Source organism: Silurus aristotelis (genome assembly GCF_946808225.1).
Source record: "Silurus aristotelis genome assembly, chromosome: 18".
In the NCBI taxonomy this organism is placed as follows: Eukaryota; Metazoa; Chordata; class Actinopteri; order Siluriformes; family Siluridae; genus Silurus; species Silurus aristotelis.
The window spans coordinates 2418982-2435698 of NC_139591.1; the positions used below are offsets into that span (position 1 = coordinate 2418982).

A 16717-nucleotide genomic window follows, 5' to 3' on the forward strand; every position below is an offset into this window, starting at 1 on the left:
TACTTCAATTTGGATAGATTTATTAGAGAACCTGGAAAATTGATTTTGCAGCTGGAAAAAAAATAGTCTGTCAGTTTGCTCAACTCTATATAGATATATATTTACAGTTTTTCTTAGTTGCAATTAAATTGCTTCGATCAAATTGCGAATGCTTTAGTACATTACTTTAATCGATTGTGTACAAGTGTCTTCTGTTTCCTACATTAGCAGTTGTGTTCATGTTAAACAAAATATTTGATACTATTTTCACCTGGATAGTTTTAACCCCCAAAACATCTCGGTATCAGTTGAATGCATTAGTCATTGAATGCAAAATGGTTAAAATGTCAGAATCTGTCAACCTTAAATGTTTATGAAACTTTTTTTTTGGTAAATGTTTCTTTTAATTGATGAATTGTGTTGATGAATCTTGAATTTCACTAATAAAGGCAAGTAAAAAAAAAAAAAATAGGTCAAAGGTTAATCTAGTGGACATGGATGAACAACCAAGAAATGAACAAACACTAGTACAGTGCAGTAAAAGTGTAAATCCTGTCTGGTCTCATCAATATCAATATAAATCAAATATGCAATCAAATAAATACATTTGTGCTGCTGTAATTCATACATATCATACAGAAGAAATTCAACTTTAGCATTTTCAGTTATTGTAATCCAAACCGTAGTTCATCCAGAAATACTGAAACTGTGCAGACGATCTTGTTTGCAAACAATGACAAAAGGGATCCCTGATGAGCAGCCATGGTGACTGTGGCTTGTGTGTGTGTGTGTGTGTGTGTGTGTGTGTGTGTGTGTGTGTGTGTGTGAGAGAGAGAGAGAGAGAGAGAGAGAGAGAGAGAGAGAGAGAGAGAGAGAGACTACAGGCAGGCACAAAAATAAAAGGAAAGATGAAAGAGGAAGAGAAACAGACAAATAGATGTATAAATAGAGAGAAGGACAGACAAACTGACAAAAAGAGGGAGAGATATAGAGATACTGATAGAGAGAAGGAGAACAGGACTCTGTGTCTGTGTAGGACTCTTTGTGTACAGGACTCTGTGTCTGTGTAGGACTGTGGTGTTTGTGCAGGACTCTGTGGTGTTTGTACAGGACTCTCTCAGGTTTTGCAGGACTCTCTCAGGTTGTGCAGGACTCTATGGTGTTTGTGCAGGACTCTGGTGTTTGTGCAGGACTCTATGGTGTTTGTGCAGGACTCCTTGGTGTTTGTGCAGGACTCTCTCGGGTTGTGCAGGACTTTCAGGTTGTGCAGGACTTTCTCGGGTTGTGCAGGACTCTGTGGTGTTGGTGGAGGACTGTGGTGTTTGTGCAGGACTCTCAGGTTGTGCAGGGTGTGCGCTCTTATCGTCTGGGCTGTAATGCGAAAGCCAATAGAACATTAATACACACACACACACACATTTCTCTCAGCACCCAAGCGGACCGAACCGAAGCACCACGGGAAAACAACCAGGCTTCGTCAGATGAGGAAAAAGACAAGGATTACACACCAAGTTTAGAAGGTAGACTTCATTTCATAAAGCGAATAATTCCAGGAAGTAGCGCCTTTCCGCATGGATAATGATCCGCAGGGCGCGAGCTCAGCCTCCATTTTATGAGCCAGACAGAAAACTGCTTTCGGTTTCAAACACACTTCATAACGCTTCCTTATGTACGATAATAACCGCTGCTCTATTACAACTCTCCGGGGTGATCCGAAATGCAGCCTGAATCTCAGAGCTAACCGAACCGAACCGAACCATCATGAGTTTTTAGTAAGATTTTATGCGTTTTTCTTGTCTTTTTCATCGTCAGTCACTGGATTCAGGTGCATGGGAGACGCTGTGGACGTGGTTCCGGTGTCGGAAACAGCAGAATATCATTTCAGTTAGAACTGAAAATATCTAAGAGCATAATGTCTAAGACACAATACACTATTTAACAGGATAAACAGGAAGCTGTTTATTATAAGGATTCATAGGCTGTTTCTTTAAATCTCTCTTCTATCATCTTTCCATCTTTCTTTCCTCTCCTAGTCTCAAATTTTCTATTTAGAGATAGAAGTCATTCTGAGACTGAGACTGAGTTTTGAAGATTCGTTATTTGTTCACCTTCAAGACATCTCCATCCTGGTCAGGTCATAATGGATCTGAAGCCAATGATGGGAGTGACATGGGAATACATCCTTGATGTCCATCATAAGGAACCATGTGCTCACCTTCAGGCATGGAATTTACACCTGGGCAGATTAGAGTTGCCCATTCACCTCCTGAGATGTTTCTGGGAGGTGTGAAGAAGCCAGAATTTATAGAGGAAACACCTAATGGACACAACTCAGAAACTCCAAACGGCAAAAAAGCTGAGCTCGGGATTGATTTCTGGAGCTGCGAGGCAGTAATTTTACCACCCTGTTTTCATATTTTTTTTCACTCAAATGATCTTAAATTCAATTAAAATGAACGTGTAGCTAAATAAACAGTACAGTACAAAGAAATGCAAAATCCAATATGAATGTTCTAAATAGCATTTTACCATTGGATGATAATAGTATGGAGTTCACACAGGGACTTTTGTTTTGCATCATGGCTCACCAAGAAAACCTGTAAAAGACTATGAACTAAATATAAAATAAGGAAACCAACATTTAACAAAAATCTGTTCAGTAATAACAAATAAATAAGTAGTTAATTATTTGAGTAAAGTAAAATCAAGTACTTACAGTTGCTTTGGCGCATTTGTCAGATCAGAAACTACATTTCTCAAAACTACTTATTCAACTTTGACATCATTTAGTAATTTGTGCTCATCATAATAACGTTTCCTGTTCGCTTTGATAAATTGTACATTCATTTAATTGATTGTGTTTAATTAACTGCTGTTTCCTACATTATCACTTGTTTATGTTCATGTTGATTAAAATATATTCTACTGGTTTCACCTGAATAGTTTTAACCCCCAAAACATCTCAGCATCAGTTCATTGTAGGTCATTGAATGCAAAATGATTAAACCAGTTGTAATCATCTGTCGTCTAAAATTTCTATTTAACTTTTTTTTTGTAAATGTGTTGAATTGATGAATTGTGCAGATGAATCTTGAACGTCACTAATGAAGGCGAGTGAACGGCATCAGATCAACCAATGATCAACCAGTTCTCTAAAACAGGTCAAAGGTGAATCTGATGAACCTTCAATTGGAGATTGTATACAGAAAAAGCAAAACATAGAATTATACATTCTGAAAATGGATGAACAACTAGGAAATAAACGATCACTTGTACAGAACAGTAAAAGTGTGAATCCTGTTCGGTCTTTTACAATCGATATAAATCAAATATGCAACCAAATAAATACATTTGTGCTGCTAAAATTCACAGATGCCAAACAGAAGGAAGTCAAATTTTGTGCATTTTCAGTCCCTGTGATCCAAACTATAGTTTATATCAAGAAATCCTGAAACTGTGCAGCGTCACACTGAAAACACGACTAAACATTTTGATGATTTTGTTCGTGAACAATGACGAAGGCACTTTTCATTCTGATGGGAATGGGATGTTCATTCACACAAATACTCACTTTTGAGAGATGAAATAAGGATTTTGAGAAAAGTTCAGGCGTTTGCAAGAAATCCAATGTATTGTGCTGTTTTTACAAATCGTTTTGACAAAGGCACTTACTGGTTTGCAAATATTAAGGATGATTCGAGAAATGCTCCAAAGTAGCTGAGAAAAAAAATTTATTACATGAAAATGTAATAATATGTAATAATATAATGTTTTTCATTATATATTTAATGCCAGGAAACGACTTATAAAAAATTTATTTAATTAATTAATTTAATTTTAGCATTACAATAAAAAAAAAAAAGCATGCAGTGTGAGTAGAAGTAGTTAGGATTTCGCGATTTTAACAGTATATTCCTAATTCGTAATAATGAGTGGTTACAGATACACCTCTGGTCTTGTTATAAGTAACAATGCAACACCTGTCCAGTGATCTTCTATAAAGTAAGTGAGAGCAAATGGCATTTCAGTATCACTAAAATGAGATATAATTGGCTACGAGTCCACTACTCTGTACAGTCCAGTGTTGAAACGCTGTAGTCTGGTTGGATTGGAGCTGTCCGTTGTATGAGTGCTGAATTTGTTGTTCTAATTTGTGCTGGTTTTGTACGAAGAGCAAACCTTTTACCAAACTTTACATCTAATTATTAATAAGAAAGCCAGTAATGCAACTACACCAATGCAGCAACAGCTTTAAAAAATGCAAAGAGATGGCAAATCTCATAGAAACATTTCAATCATGCTCAGAATTTTGTTTGGCGCTTCAGACTGATCCTAGTCGGAAAGATAAAGCGCCTTAACCTTCAGGACCTTGGACCTTCAGGCTGTTTAGAAATGTTCATTTACATATTTATTGTGAATGAGGTTTTTTTTTTTTTTTTACAACACAATTAGAGAATGTTTTGTTTTTTTTTTTAGGTCAAGCTTGATTAAGAGCAATGAGAAAGTGCAGCCCTTGGATGTTTCTTCCTGTTATGTTTTCATTCTTCACATCAGCAGGCTTATGGGTTGTGTGAGTATTCAAACCAGACTAATGGAATATCTGGTTACATACAATAAAGTTGCCCACAATGCACTGCAATTCGGTGCATGTATACTGTAGTAGTGTGAAGCTGATTCTGTATAAACTGTTACGTTGGGCTGCAATGTTTTTGTCTATGTTAATGGAACTGACTTGGGATTTGAGAGAATGACGGAGGTATATCTTGTTGAAAACAGCTATTTTATAGCAGTGGAGGATGACAAAATCACACCACTGAACTCTCAATATAAGTAAGTTCCTTTTTTTTTTGTCTTGTATCAAAAAAATGTTGGTTATATTACAGAGTTATCCTTCTGCCTTAAATTAAATTTTATTCCACAGCAGATCTGTTTCAAAGTCTCCCCCATATATAAGGTATATCTCAATTATCTGCACTTAAGATTAGGTTTTGTTTCCCATTATTATTGTAAGCTTGCCCTAAAACCTTTCAAATATTTCCTGTCTTTTAGCATTGCAGGCGATGCTCCACCGGCCAGCTGTGTTTTTAGTCAGGTCATGAACATGGCAGCTTTTGTGGGTAAGAGTTATAATCTGACATTATAATTCTAATAAGGTAAATCATAACAATTTGTTAAAAATATATATATTTATAATGGTATTAGGATTATTTTGTATAATTCATAGAACTCACCTTTATATAAAGTGGTACTTTAACTGTTCAATAGATAACCAGCTAACGTTCGGGCAACTATGTACGATATTTATCCAAAAATAGGTGGATGGCATAACAATTACGCACATACATACGCCTTCTCCAAACATTTGTCTCAAATTTGGAAGCACAAGTTGTTTTTTAGCATTAAAGCAACCTTTAGCAAGGTTATAGCAGCGAATAGATGCATTTTTTGTCGCCAGGTTTCATCCTCGGGGTCCTCAGATACTTGCAACTGAAGCCAAGAGTGCGTAAACCCTGGCTTAACATCATCAGTTTGGTAGCTTTCTCCCTAGCCTGCTTTGGTTTGACCTTGGTTGGGAATTTCCAGGTATATTATGGATTTTTTTCCTCTTATGGAACAGTGGCTTTATTTTAGAGTTGTCTTGATTTTTTGATTTTTAGATGGGTGATCAGTTTTGTTTACTGTGATCTAGTTGTCAAATGATAAGGAACTCCACAATATCGGGACATACATGACCTTCTTCTTGGGCACGTTGTTTTGTTGGGTCCAGTCATTCATGACTCTGAAGGTCAACTTGAGGAACGAAGGCAGACGAGCTGGTATACCTCGCTTCCTGCTGTCTGGAGCAGTCACTTTCTGCATGCTGCTTTGTATCCTTTACATGTCTAGCACACACACACACACACACACACACACACACACACACACACACACACACACAGTAAATCTGACAAGCAGAATGTTAGTATTTAAACAGTTTTTATTTGATTCATTTTTCATAACAGCAATATACATCACACATGTATAGCAAGGGAGGTCCATCAGGGTCAGCACGGCCTTCTTTGCTGGCCTAAACTCTCAGAATCAATGACATACATTTTAATATATTTTTGTAGATATTTTATAGATTCTCTCGGAGTGTCTGTCCAATTAGATTTCAGCAATCACACCGCGTATTGCTGAAGGCGTTCAATATAAACACTGTAGGTGCCTGCAGCATTTGAATGATGTTGCTTTAACCATTCAGATTGCTCGCCGGAGTCACCAAGGCTCTATAGAAGGCGTCCAAAAACGTCAGCATTTTCACAACCTTCTATTGGATGGTCAGAGAGTGTGCTAGTTAGAGCTCGCAGACCACAACTGTAGCAAACTGCACAAGCTGAAATATATTCCTGTCGATTTAATTGCTGGGGGTTTTTTTCATTCCATAATAGCTGACAAATGAAAATAAATCGATTCGGTTTACAGATAAATTTACAAGGCCATTTACATGATGGACTTTACAAGAAAGGCTGAACATCATGAGAAAAATCAGCCCAAACAGTTCACAGCAGTTTTTAAACTTCCAATATCTCAATAAAAAGTTATAAGAAAAGCTGGTGACGGAAAAACAGTGTTTATGGCTGTTATAATGGTCGCTATTAACTGCAGACATTTCACATTGCATATTAAATAGAAATGTACCAAAGACATTTGAAGTAACCAACCATATGAGACAACAGAATTTCATTTCCAGGAAGTATGATAGATAGATGTTATTGATTAATACATTAAAATTGTAGTCAATGGCTGTAATATAAGGCATAAAATATTGAGATGTGATCTGGGCAATAACAACAACTCTGTTTTGTGTTATATCTTCATCACACCACTACATCCAAGTGTGTTTCATGTGTTACTCATCATAAAACACAATATAATACATACTTAGGCTTGGATATCAGTGAGGTCTATATGAATTACTGTATATCTTCTGTACATGGTGTACTATATTCATGCAACAGTATCAGAAGTCCTACGAGGGCATGTGTTATTGCACAGAGCGTCACAGGAGATCATTTCTGCCTGTGGCCATCAAACGATATATAACTCCCTCCATCTGAGTGTTAAACAGCTGCTCCACGATACAGATGTTATATGATATAGTGTAGATAATATCGATATAGTTATATTTATAGATTTTCATGCCCACATATAATGTTAATATCTTGGGCGATTATCTGCAATAATTTCAGTGCGATAATAATAATAATTAATTACATGTGTAATAACTTTTATAACTATTATTGTAGTCTGACTTTTCTGCAGTGTTTTTCACTGCTGCTACACGTTTCATTTTACAGATCATCTACCTTATTGTGTATATTTATTAATATTTTCTTCTTTTTATTTGTACTTTAATTTCTAGTTTGATCTTTTACTGAGAGCAACTGCAACCAAACAATTTCTCTACGGGATCAATAAAGTATCCGATCAGTTGTTATCTCGTGATTTTGACGTAACACATTACTGTGCCCTCCACACGTGACCCAGTGCTCGTCCATGCGCCAGCTGCCACAGATGTTTACAGATAATAACAGTGATGCTGCATCTAGAACATACTCTTGTGCCAAATACACAGAAAAAATGATTGATCGCAAGGAAACAATGTTTATTTCGAGATCACGAGAAAACTACTTTATGTCGGAATCACAAGAAATGTATGTTGTGATGATTAAAATGTGAAAGCAAAGAAATATTATAATAGATTACCTCTGGGGACTTCTGGACTAAAGTGCTTTAACATTATAACTGTTTGTGTCTATAAATTCCGAGATCTGACCTTAACACAATACCAGATTTCATTCTATTGGCCCAGCGTCTGCACATGTACGCTGCTCGGGCGCAGTGGGCGCTGGCTATGTTCTTCTTGGCCTTCCTGGGCACATTTGCTATCGAGTTCCGTCACCACCACTTCGAAATCGTGTGCAGCGATGACCAAGAGCCTCCAGTGAGCCTGTCAGAGACCTTCTCGGAGGTTTCCGAGTACCAATCAGACCAGCTGTAGGACTCTTCCGGTTCTGTAGCAGAATTACTACAAACTTCCGTCACATACTCAATTCAATAATACTAATAATGCATGTCTGTTAAATGTCTCTCTGGAGTTGGTCTGTGTGTGCAGAAGTGTGTTGCTTTCTCAATAAGGTGGACGACAACAACAACAAAAAAAGAGAAGCAAAAACAGAGCCAGAGCAAGTTTTTGTATTGCAAGTGCCATGAGGTGTTTTACACGGAAAGTGTGTATAGCTACTGTAGATACATGTTATTAGACAATAGACGACATTTGTATCACTCCGAAAGCTAAATATGCGTCGATTCAAAAAGTAGGTCCACGTCTGAACTTTTGTTATGAGTACACAGTTTTTAAAAATTAGTACTTTGCACATTTTTATATCGAGATCAAAAGAAATAAAGTAAAATTTGAAAATGTGGCGTATCTTTGCGATTATTATAACAGGGATTTTTCAACGCACTGTAATGAAGTCTTAGCTTATGAAATTCTTCTTTTCTTTAAAGGTGTTCAGCTCTATAACAGCTGCATTAGGAATAAAACAACAACGAAACATAGAAATGTTTACTCAGTGATTTGTGGTAATATGCAGTACTGATCCTTAACTGCTGAACTGCCAGTTGTACGACTGTAATACTGAAAACACAGGTTGGGCACTGCTTTGTTCCTCATCAATTTTGTCAACTGGGTCATAGTAATATATTTGAAAAGCGAATGCATTCATACGATTTTGCCATTTTTGAAGTGATGGGAAACTTTTTTTATTTTGCCAATTTTTCCTACAGTTTAGTACGACGAAGGTTTTAATACAAAGTCGTAATGTTTTCGAGAAAAAGTAATGCGCCAGTGTACAACTTCATCTTCATAGTCTTCCTATAGTTTGTATCCAGATGTAACCCATCGAAATCCTCCAGACTGCACAAAAGAAGCGATTTTCTTGATATCCGTCTGATTTTTCTCTTCAGAATTTGTTTCCTACAAAACCGCTGCAGTGTTTATTCACTGATTATTAATCCGTAATTACCTAAATTAGGAAAAACCAAACCCTCCACGTCCATTTTATGCAAAACAGAGAAACGTCTCTCGCAATTCTGTGATTTTTCTTAAAATATTACCACTTTCATCTCGTACTGCTGCGACGTGATTCTTGAAACATTTCGACTTTTATTCTCGAAATCTTCGATTTTTCATTAGTTTTTTTTACGTGCCACTAAAACGCCTTCGTAGTTTTAAGTTTTTCTTTGGACATTCTGTATTTATTTTTTTTGTCCCTTATAAATTGTCTACAAGCTACAGTTTCCTACATGATAAGACAAGAATGGTTGGACATATAAGTACTTGAAATAGCATTTGAGATCATCATATACGTTTACTAGATGGAGAACGAGGTACAAGTACGTGAAACGTAATTCCTAATTAATAACTTAAATTACACTTACACATCGATACTGTTTCATAGCATAAACATTTCAAGAGGATGACAATTATAAACCAACTTCAGTTCATTTTTAAAAAATAAAATTAATATATAAACATATGCAAGCACCTGGAGTTTAATTAGGTGCAACTATAATGCACTTGGACTTCACGTGTATCATCTTTCCTCCAACCAACAAGTAACAAGCTACAAATCCAATGTCAGCCCACATTTGCTAAAGTCCGCTTGAGGAGAGCCGACAATGTCCTGTCCTTGTCTGTTAAACTCTTCCGGTGAGTTCTAGCTGGCTAAAAGTTGTGATTGTTGTGTAGTATTTCCTCTCCTCTTCGGTCAGCTCCATGTTGCCTGGTCGCACAACTACGGCCACGTTCACCCCGGCGTCTTCTGCTGCTTTTGCTTCTGCAAGGTGAGTGTTAAATGTTAATCTTTCCACACACGTTCTCAGCGCAACCCCAGCTGCATTCAGACTCTCATATTACACAGGGGCTATCAGTAGATCTGCATTAAATATGCAGTACTCTTAATGCCAAAAGTGTTGTTTCTGCTACACGATGAAGGGTTTTTTTTAGATTTGGAATCGAACAGACAGATGCAAGTTGAGCAGAATTTCAGCTTTCATTTTCCAAGTTGAAATTCTGATCCATCATCTCATTCATCCATTGCTTAAAAACTCAATAGTGCATATTAAAATGTAATTGGATATACACTGATCAGCATAATATTATGACCACCTGCCTAATATTGTGTTGGTCCCCCTGTTTTGCTGCCAAAACAGTCCTGACCTGTCGAGCATCAACAGCATGAACTTCTTCTGCAATTTGAGCTACAGGAGCTCGTCTGTTGGATCGGACCACGGCATGGATGCGAGGTATCTCGAGGTACTGGAAATATACTGGTATATATTATATTATATTTGAATCGGTGCGATATAATTTTGCTGAATTGTGTATTTTATACGCTGTTGTTCCGAAATTCACCTGTAGACGGCGGTGTTTCCCACATTGCTGCGAAACAGTTAAATAACTAAAAACTCAATTAAATTTTTTTTCTTTAAAATCAAAATGTAACCAATGTTTGTAGGTTTTTTGTTACAGTTCGATATAAAAGTAATAAGATATGAATATATTTTTAATATATATGTAAAAAATATGTTTTAATAAAATTGTTTACAATTCACTTATCTTTTAAATCTGGTTATTCGTCACTTATGGTATTGATTTAGTATCGATACCAAGGTATTGCATTCTGGTATCGTACTGAAGCCAAATTATGGTATTGAGCCATCCCTATTCAACACGGCCTTCGCTCCCCACGTGCACCCACGACACTGTCGCCGGTTCACCACTGTTCCTTCCTTGGAGCACTTTTGATAGATTCTGACCACTGCAGACCAGGAACATCCCACAAGAGCTGCAGTTTTGGAGACGCTCTGACCCAGACGTCTAGACGTCACAATTTGTCAAACTCGCTCAAATCCTTACGCCCATTTCTACCGCTTCTAACATCAACTTTGAGGACAAAATGTTCACTTGCTGCCTAATAAATAAATCCACCCACTAACAGGCGCCATGATGAAGAGATTATCAGTGTTCTTCACTTCACTGCTTATACATTACGCCATTTTTGTTTTTTGGGTATAGTGCAGTTGCTCCTGGGCATTTATTAAGAACATAAAAGTGGAGGCCAACTACAGCCTATTATGTGTAAAATATTAGACACTGGCATTTATTATAATTTTGTTGAATCTAATTCAATCTAAATTTAAAAAGTCTCTTTAAAGAATTGAATTTTATTAGGAATTGAGGACGAAGCAGCCATACGAAAACTAATACACACAAACTACATCCCATACTCACCTCGTGTGACATCTGTCAAGAACATAATGTCTTCTGGGGAGCAGCCAATCCTCTCTGCAATCTTTTGGTAGCTTTTACTCTCCACTTTGGCACCAATGTTGGTGTCAAAATGACCGTCAAACAGCTGCAAAATACATTGAATAAAGACGTTTAAAATACTACAACCTTCCTCAAAGCATCGTCAGAGAATATTTTACTAAAAGAAAAAAAGCAGCCAAATTGTAACTTGCATCTAATAAATCTCCTTCAACTGAATAGCGGAAGAGTAGCTTCTGGGCTTCGATGCTTCCTGAAGAATAAATGTAGACTTTAAGACCATATTCCCTCCATCTTCTTATTGCAGGAACCACATCCTGATACACTCTGCGTTCAAACACACATTCCAGAAGAGGCAATTATATCTCCGTAAAAGAGCAAAAAAAAATTTTTTTACATAAAAAAAAACGAGCAGATCCTCCATACTTACTCGCCTTTAATCTTCCCTGAAACATAGGCTGCTCTCCACATGTGGCCTTGCAGCTGCTTGAGAGCGGTGGTCTTTCTGTCTGCATCCATCTGCCACAGGACGCTATCCACCACCTCGCGGATCGCCTTCTCTTCGTCCGTGTGGACCGTCTGGTCTACGGCATGAACTGGGCACGCTCTGTTCTGCTTTAAGTCTTCCTCCGTCTGAATATAAAACAAACCCAGATATTGAAATATGGTGACAAACTGCAACTCTACAAACTCTTATTACTATTAATAAAAAATGGGATGTGGTAGCTCAGTGATTATGGGTTACTGATCAGAAGGTCGGGGTTCTTCAAGCCCTAGTATCGCCAAGCTGTTTCTGATGGGCCCTTGAGCAAGGCCCTTAACCCATTCTGCTTCAGGGGTGCTGTATCATAGCTGACCATGCATTCTGAAGTGAAGAAAGAATTATACAATGCTGCAGTGTATATTTGATGAGTAAAACGCAAATTTTTCCAATAATTTGATGTTCCTGCCAATTTGAACAAATAACAGGTAATCTGGCCAAACTGTGACTGAAGCCAATTGGAAAAGAGAATAAGTCCAAACTACGTCTAGACTAATCCGGATAAATAAAAAATGCTCAGCGTCCACACTTCAGATGTCGATCATTTCCCCAAAAGAGTTGTGAAAACGAGAGTGTGCATTATAATCAATAATCAATTTTTTTTTTACAAGATGGCGCTGCAGATGGCTGCCTCGGTGTGGAGCTCTGCAGTCGCTTTACTGTTTTTGTTCATTTGTCCTATCTTTTGTCCTTCACGTACAGTCACTTTTACTCTGGATGAACCGCTGAACATTCGGCAGAACACGCCACACAATTGTTTACCAGTTTTTGACTATTCAGACGGTGTAGTTGGCGGAGCCGCCTCGCTTTTTAAACGCTTTAAGTGTGGAAAGCAAACCGGTACGCTGGTCAGGTTTTCATAGAGCGGCTTTAAAACCGCTCTGCCTGGTATCCATCTGGCGAATCTCCGCTCTTTACCCAACAAAATGAACGAACTTCTCCTGCTCTCCCGTACAAATAAGGACCTTTATAACTTAGCTGCTCTGTCTTTCACTGAAATACTGGCTGAATGAAGCCAGTCCAGACCGCACGTTACATCTGTCCAATAAAGCAAACCTCACACAGGAACTTCCAAAATTCCAACAGCATTATTACACACCCCACCAGAGACAAAAACATTTCGGACCACTGCTACACCAGGATAAAGGATTGATATCGCTCCATCTGCAGAGCTGCTTTAGGACTCTCTGGCCACTGCCTGGTTCATCTTCTCCCAACATACAGGCAACAACTTCCATCTGCTAAGCCTGTAGTAAGGACTGTAAAAAAATCGACGAAACATCTGTTTTGAGTGCACGGACTGGTGTTTTTAAAGCTGCTGCCTATGATTTGGATAAGGCTCACAGACTCTGTAACATCTGATATCAGTTTCTGTGATGATATATCCATTCCAATCAGGACTCATTTAACATACAACAAAGATAAGCCAGCAAGACTTCATCAGGCCAAAGAGAATTCCTACAGGAATGGGGACAGAATCTTGTACAAACAGGCCAAGAACAAAGTGACAATGGAGATTAGAGTGGCGAAGAGGAGCAACTCTAAAAAGCTGGACAATCAGTTTTCAGCCAACGACCCTGCTTCATTGTGTAAAGGTCTGAGAGACAAGACACCATCCTCCAGTAGTGAATCAACAACTGGTTGATGGCCCGAATGAGTTTTAATGTAGATTTGATACTCCTGGTCTCACACCCTTCCTGACCATCATAACGACTCGACCATTAGCACCTCCAGCAGCCCCTCCCCCCACCTCCTGTACTTCAGATCAGTGAAGATGATGTGCATCAAGTCTTCGGGAAACAAAAAAGAAGGAAAGCACCAGGACCAGACGGAATTTCACCAGCCTATCTAAGAACCTGTGCTGACCAGCTGACGTCCACCTTTTCACACATCTTTAACAGATCACTGAAACTGTGTGAAATGCCTATCTGTTTTAAACGTTCCACCATCAACCCCACCTCGAAGAAAACAAAAACAACTGGACTTAACGACTACAGACCAATTGCCCTAACATCTGTGGTCATGAAGTCTTTTTAGAGACTGGTGTTGGCTCATTTGAAGGCGATCACTGGACCCTTCCTTGCTGGACCTCCTACAGTTTGCTTACTGAGGAACATGTCTGTGGACGATGAAGTGAACATGGGACTGAACATGGGAAGCTACAGGAGCGGATCGGATCGGACCACACGGCCAGCTTGCGCTCCCCACGTGCTTCACCAAGCCTCGGCCGCCCACGTCGCCAGTTAACCACTGTTCCTTCCTTGAATCACTTTTGATAGACTCTGACCACTGCAGACCAGGAACATCCCACAAGAGCTGCAGCTTTGAAGATGCTCTGACCCAGAGGTCTAGACGTCACAATTTGTCAAACTCGCCCATTTTTCCTGCTTCTAATATTAACTTTGAGGACAAAATGTTCACTTGTTGCCTAATAAATAAATCCTAATTTTGGTTATTGGACCATTCTGAAGCATAACAATGAGCTTTTTAGTTCCTCTAGCATCTTCAACATGAACAATATAGGAGCATGTACAACAGAATTGATGAAGTTGGATCCCCTTTCCATTTATTTGACGCAGATTTCTCAGAGCATGCACCACGATATGGGTTTACCTGGTGATAATGATAAGAATAATTAGAATAATATAAGGTATGAATGATAGAAATGGAAGTCCATGTTGCAGGAACTTGACCTGTTTCTTGAGGAGCTGCACATCCTGCTTGCACTCATCCTCCTCCCAGTGTGCACCCAGATACTCCTCCAGGTGCTCTTTGATATATGGGAATAAAACCTCCTGCATGGACAATAAGCATCAGTCAGGTCATATTCATGCATTTTCACTGCTGATTGCAGAGATCCAGCCCAAGCTTCACATTCATTCCTACTGTACCTTCACAAACGTGATTGGGGTCGTGGTGCCTTCAATATCCAGCAGAAAAACGTTCACGTTCTCAGGAATTGTAACTGTTGCCATTTTGGCACCTCAACTGACAACGAAGGAGAGAGATTTAAGTCTAGAGTGTGGATATGAAGAGTAGGTTTGGATTAAAAACCCAATCAGTGGCAGCCAGACAAACAAAAGCAGATCAGAGGAGGAACCGATCATTGACCCTCATGCAACGTGCTAAAACATGGCTCAGTCAACGGGTTGCCAGGTAGCGTTCCCTAAAATCCTCGAAGTGATAATAAACCCCGAAATGTTTATTTTTATTATTTTTGATTTATTTTTTTTAATAAACTTTAAAACATACACAACAATGCCAGATGTATTAAAAGAAATTAAAGTTACTTAAACTTAATTGGCGCTTTGGTGTTGCTAGATTTAGTGACAGTATTAATTTGCGACCCAAACAAAACAGTAATGAGGTTTAGCATACTTAATGATATATTTGTGTAAGAAAATTTTAGTTTGAAAGGTGAACAGGTTTATCGAAAAAATATTCTATTTTTGATTGTTAAGGTCAAGGTTGGGGAAACCAAACAGAACCTCTTTTTATGCCTCGTTAGCGTAGCTTTTCACGTCACGACGTCACAAATAATATTGCTAATTCCATCTTTTTACAAGTTGAAACAATAGAAGATTGATCAGTCAAGTTCGTATCAGTGTTGTAATAGTACTTGACATACCAGACACAAAATATTTTTTGACATTAAGTCTTTTGGCCACAAAGGATGAGTGATTTTGATCCAGTCGCATTCTATTTTATTTTAACTTTGTTTAAAATAAACGAATAAAAGTAAAAATCCATCCATCCTTGATTCCAAGGTCACAGTGGAGACCGGAGTCTATATACAAAAATAGGGTGCAACCCATGGCAAAGCCAAATCCGACACATACTTATGGACACACTCATTCATACTGGGCGAGAAAAAAGTAGGACTTGGCATAAACCCCTGAGGCATGAGAAAAACACGTAAACACCATGCACACACAAACACACAGAAGGTGGAGGTGAGATTTGAACCCAGATTTCAGAGAAAAACTATGGACCTAAAGGAAACCCCTCAATCATGGGGAGAACATGCAAATGCCGTGCACACACACATGGAGGTGAGATTTGAACATGGAGGTAAGAGGGGAAACGTGCAGACCTCTGGCTTATTAATTAAACAATGTGTTTCAGTATTCACTTTGTCTAGACCACAGGGTAACAAACTCAATCACAGAGGGGTCTAAAATTAAATACTGTGTCCAAGTAGAGGGCCAAAAAAGTCAATATTTAATGAACAACAAGACAGACAAAATACAGTGTGGAAAAAAAACAGTCAGTAAAAGCAGTATATTCTGTTTTTACGCACACTAACCAGAACAAGACGCTTGGCCTCTTTTTCTTGGTTGTCACTTCATTAATGTTTAGGGTTTGGTTTTGTGCTGTTCAACTTTCAGGATATAATAAAGGTGTGCATCAGTGAGACAACTCCTGCATGTGGTTCTTTTTATCTTCAGAGCCGAGAAAACTTGCTGACACATATCTGTACTGCTAAACATCTAGAGGCCTGAAGTGGCCCAGGGGCCTTGACTTTGACAAGTCTGATCTAAGCCAAGGTCATGGTGGACCCACAGGCAGGAGGGAATACATCTTGGGATAACACACACACACACACACACACACACACCTAGAGGAAATTATTGAATGCATTATATGTTTTTTGCAGATTGGGGAACCCAAGAACATCAACCAAGTTCAGGAATCCTAAAGCTGTGCTGCTACAGTGCTGCAAATACAAACTGCTCTATTTTTTATTATTTAATTGTAGTCCCTACAATTATATATCTCGTTAACTTTCCATGTAAATCCATATTATAATGGATGAAACT

General features: G+C 38.4%; 2 protein-coding genes across 5 annotated transcripts; one reads left to right on the forward strand and one right to left on the reverse strand.

Annotated features, from left to right (window-relative positions):
- Window positions 1-994: 994 nt before the first annotated feature.
- Window positions 995-8443, forward strand: tmem150c (transmembrane protein 150C). 3 transcript variants are annotated; one of them, XM_083568017.1, is made up of 8 exons: window positions 995-1499; window positions 4456-4549; window positions 4756-4809; window positions 4901-4933; window positions 5029-5096; window positions 5435-5562; window positions 5669-5846; window positions 7815-8443. In XM_083568017.1, exons 2-8 carry the CDS (start codon window positions 4476-4478, stop codon window positions 8021-8023), a joined length of 744 nt encoding a protein of 247 aa, XP_083424143.1. In that variant the 5' UTR covers window positions 995-1499; window positions 4456-4475; the 3' UTR covers window positions 8024-8443. The 3 variants fall into 3 exon arrangements, with proteins under 3 accessions (XP_083424143.1, XP_083424145.1, XP_083424144.1); XM_083568019.1 differs by having other exon boundaries at window positions 1253-1499; window positions 4904-4933; XM_083568018.1 differs by lacking the exon at window positions 995-1499 and adding an exon at window positions 1548-1751.
- enoph1 (enolase-phosphatase 1) lies at window positions 8202-15060 on the reverse strand. 2 transcript variants are annotated; one of them, XR_014537788.1, is made up of 6 exons: window positions 14789-15059; window positions 14591-14692; window positions 11787-11989; window positions 11551-11683; window positions 11184-11444; window positions 8202-10791 (listed from the first exon to the last, which is right to left on the reverse strand). XR_014537788.1 is itself a non-coding variant. In XM_083568016.1 (6 exons), the coding sequence occupies exons 1-6, from the start codon at window positions 14870-14872 to the stop codon at window positions 9724-9726; spliced, it is 786 nt and encodes a 261-aa protein (XP_083424142.1). In that variant the 5' UTR covers window positions 14873-15060; the 3' UTR covers window positions 8202-9723. The 2 variants fall into 2 exon arrangements, 1 of the variants encoding a protein (XP_083424142.1); XM_083568016.1 differs by having other exon boundaries at window positions 8202-9863; window positions 11321-11444; window positions 14789-15060.
- Window positions 15061-16717: the final 1657 nt, after the last annotated feature.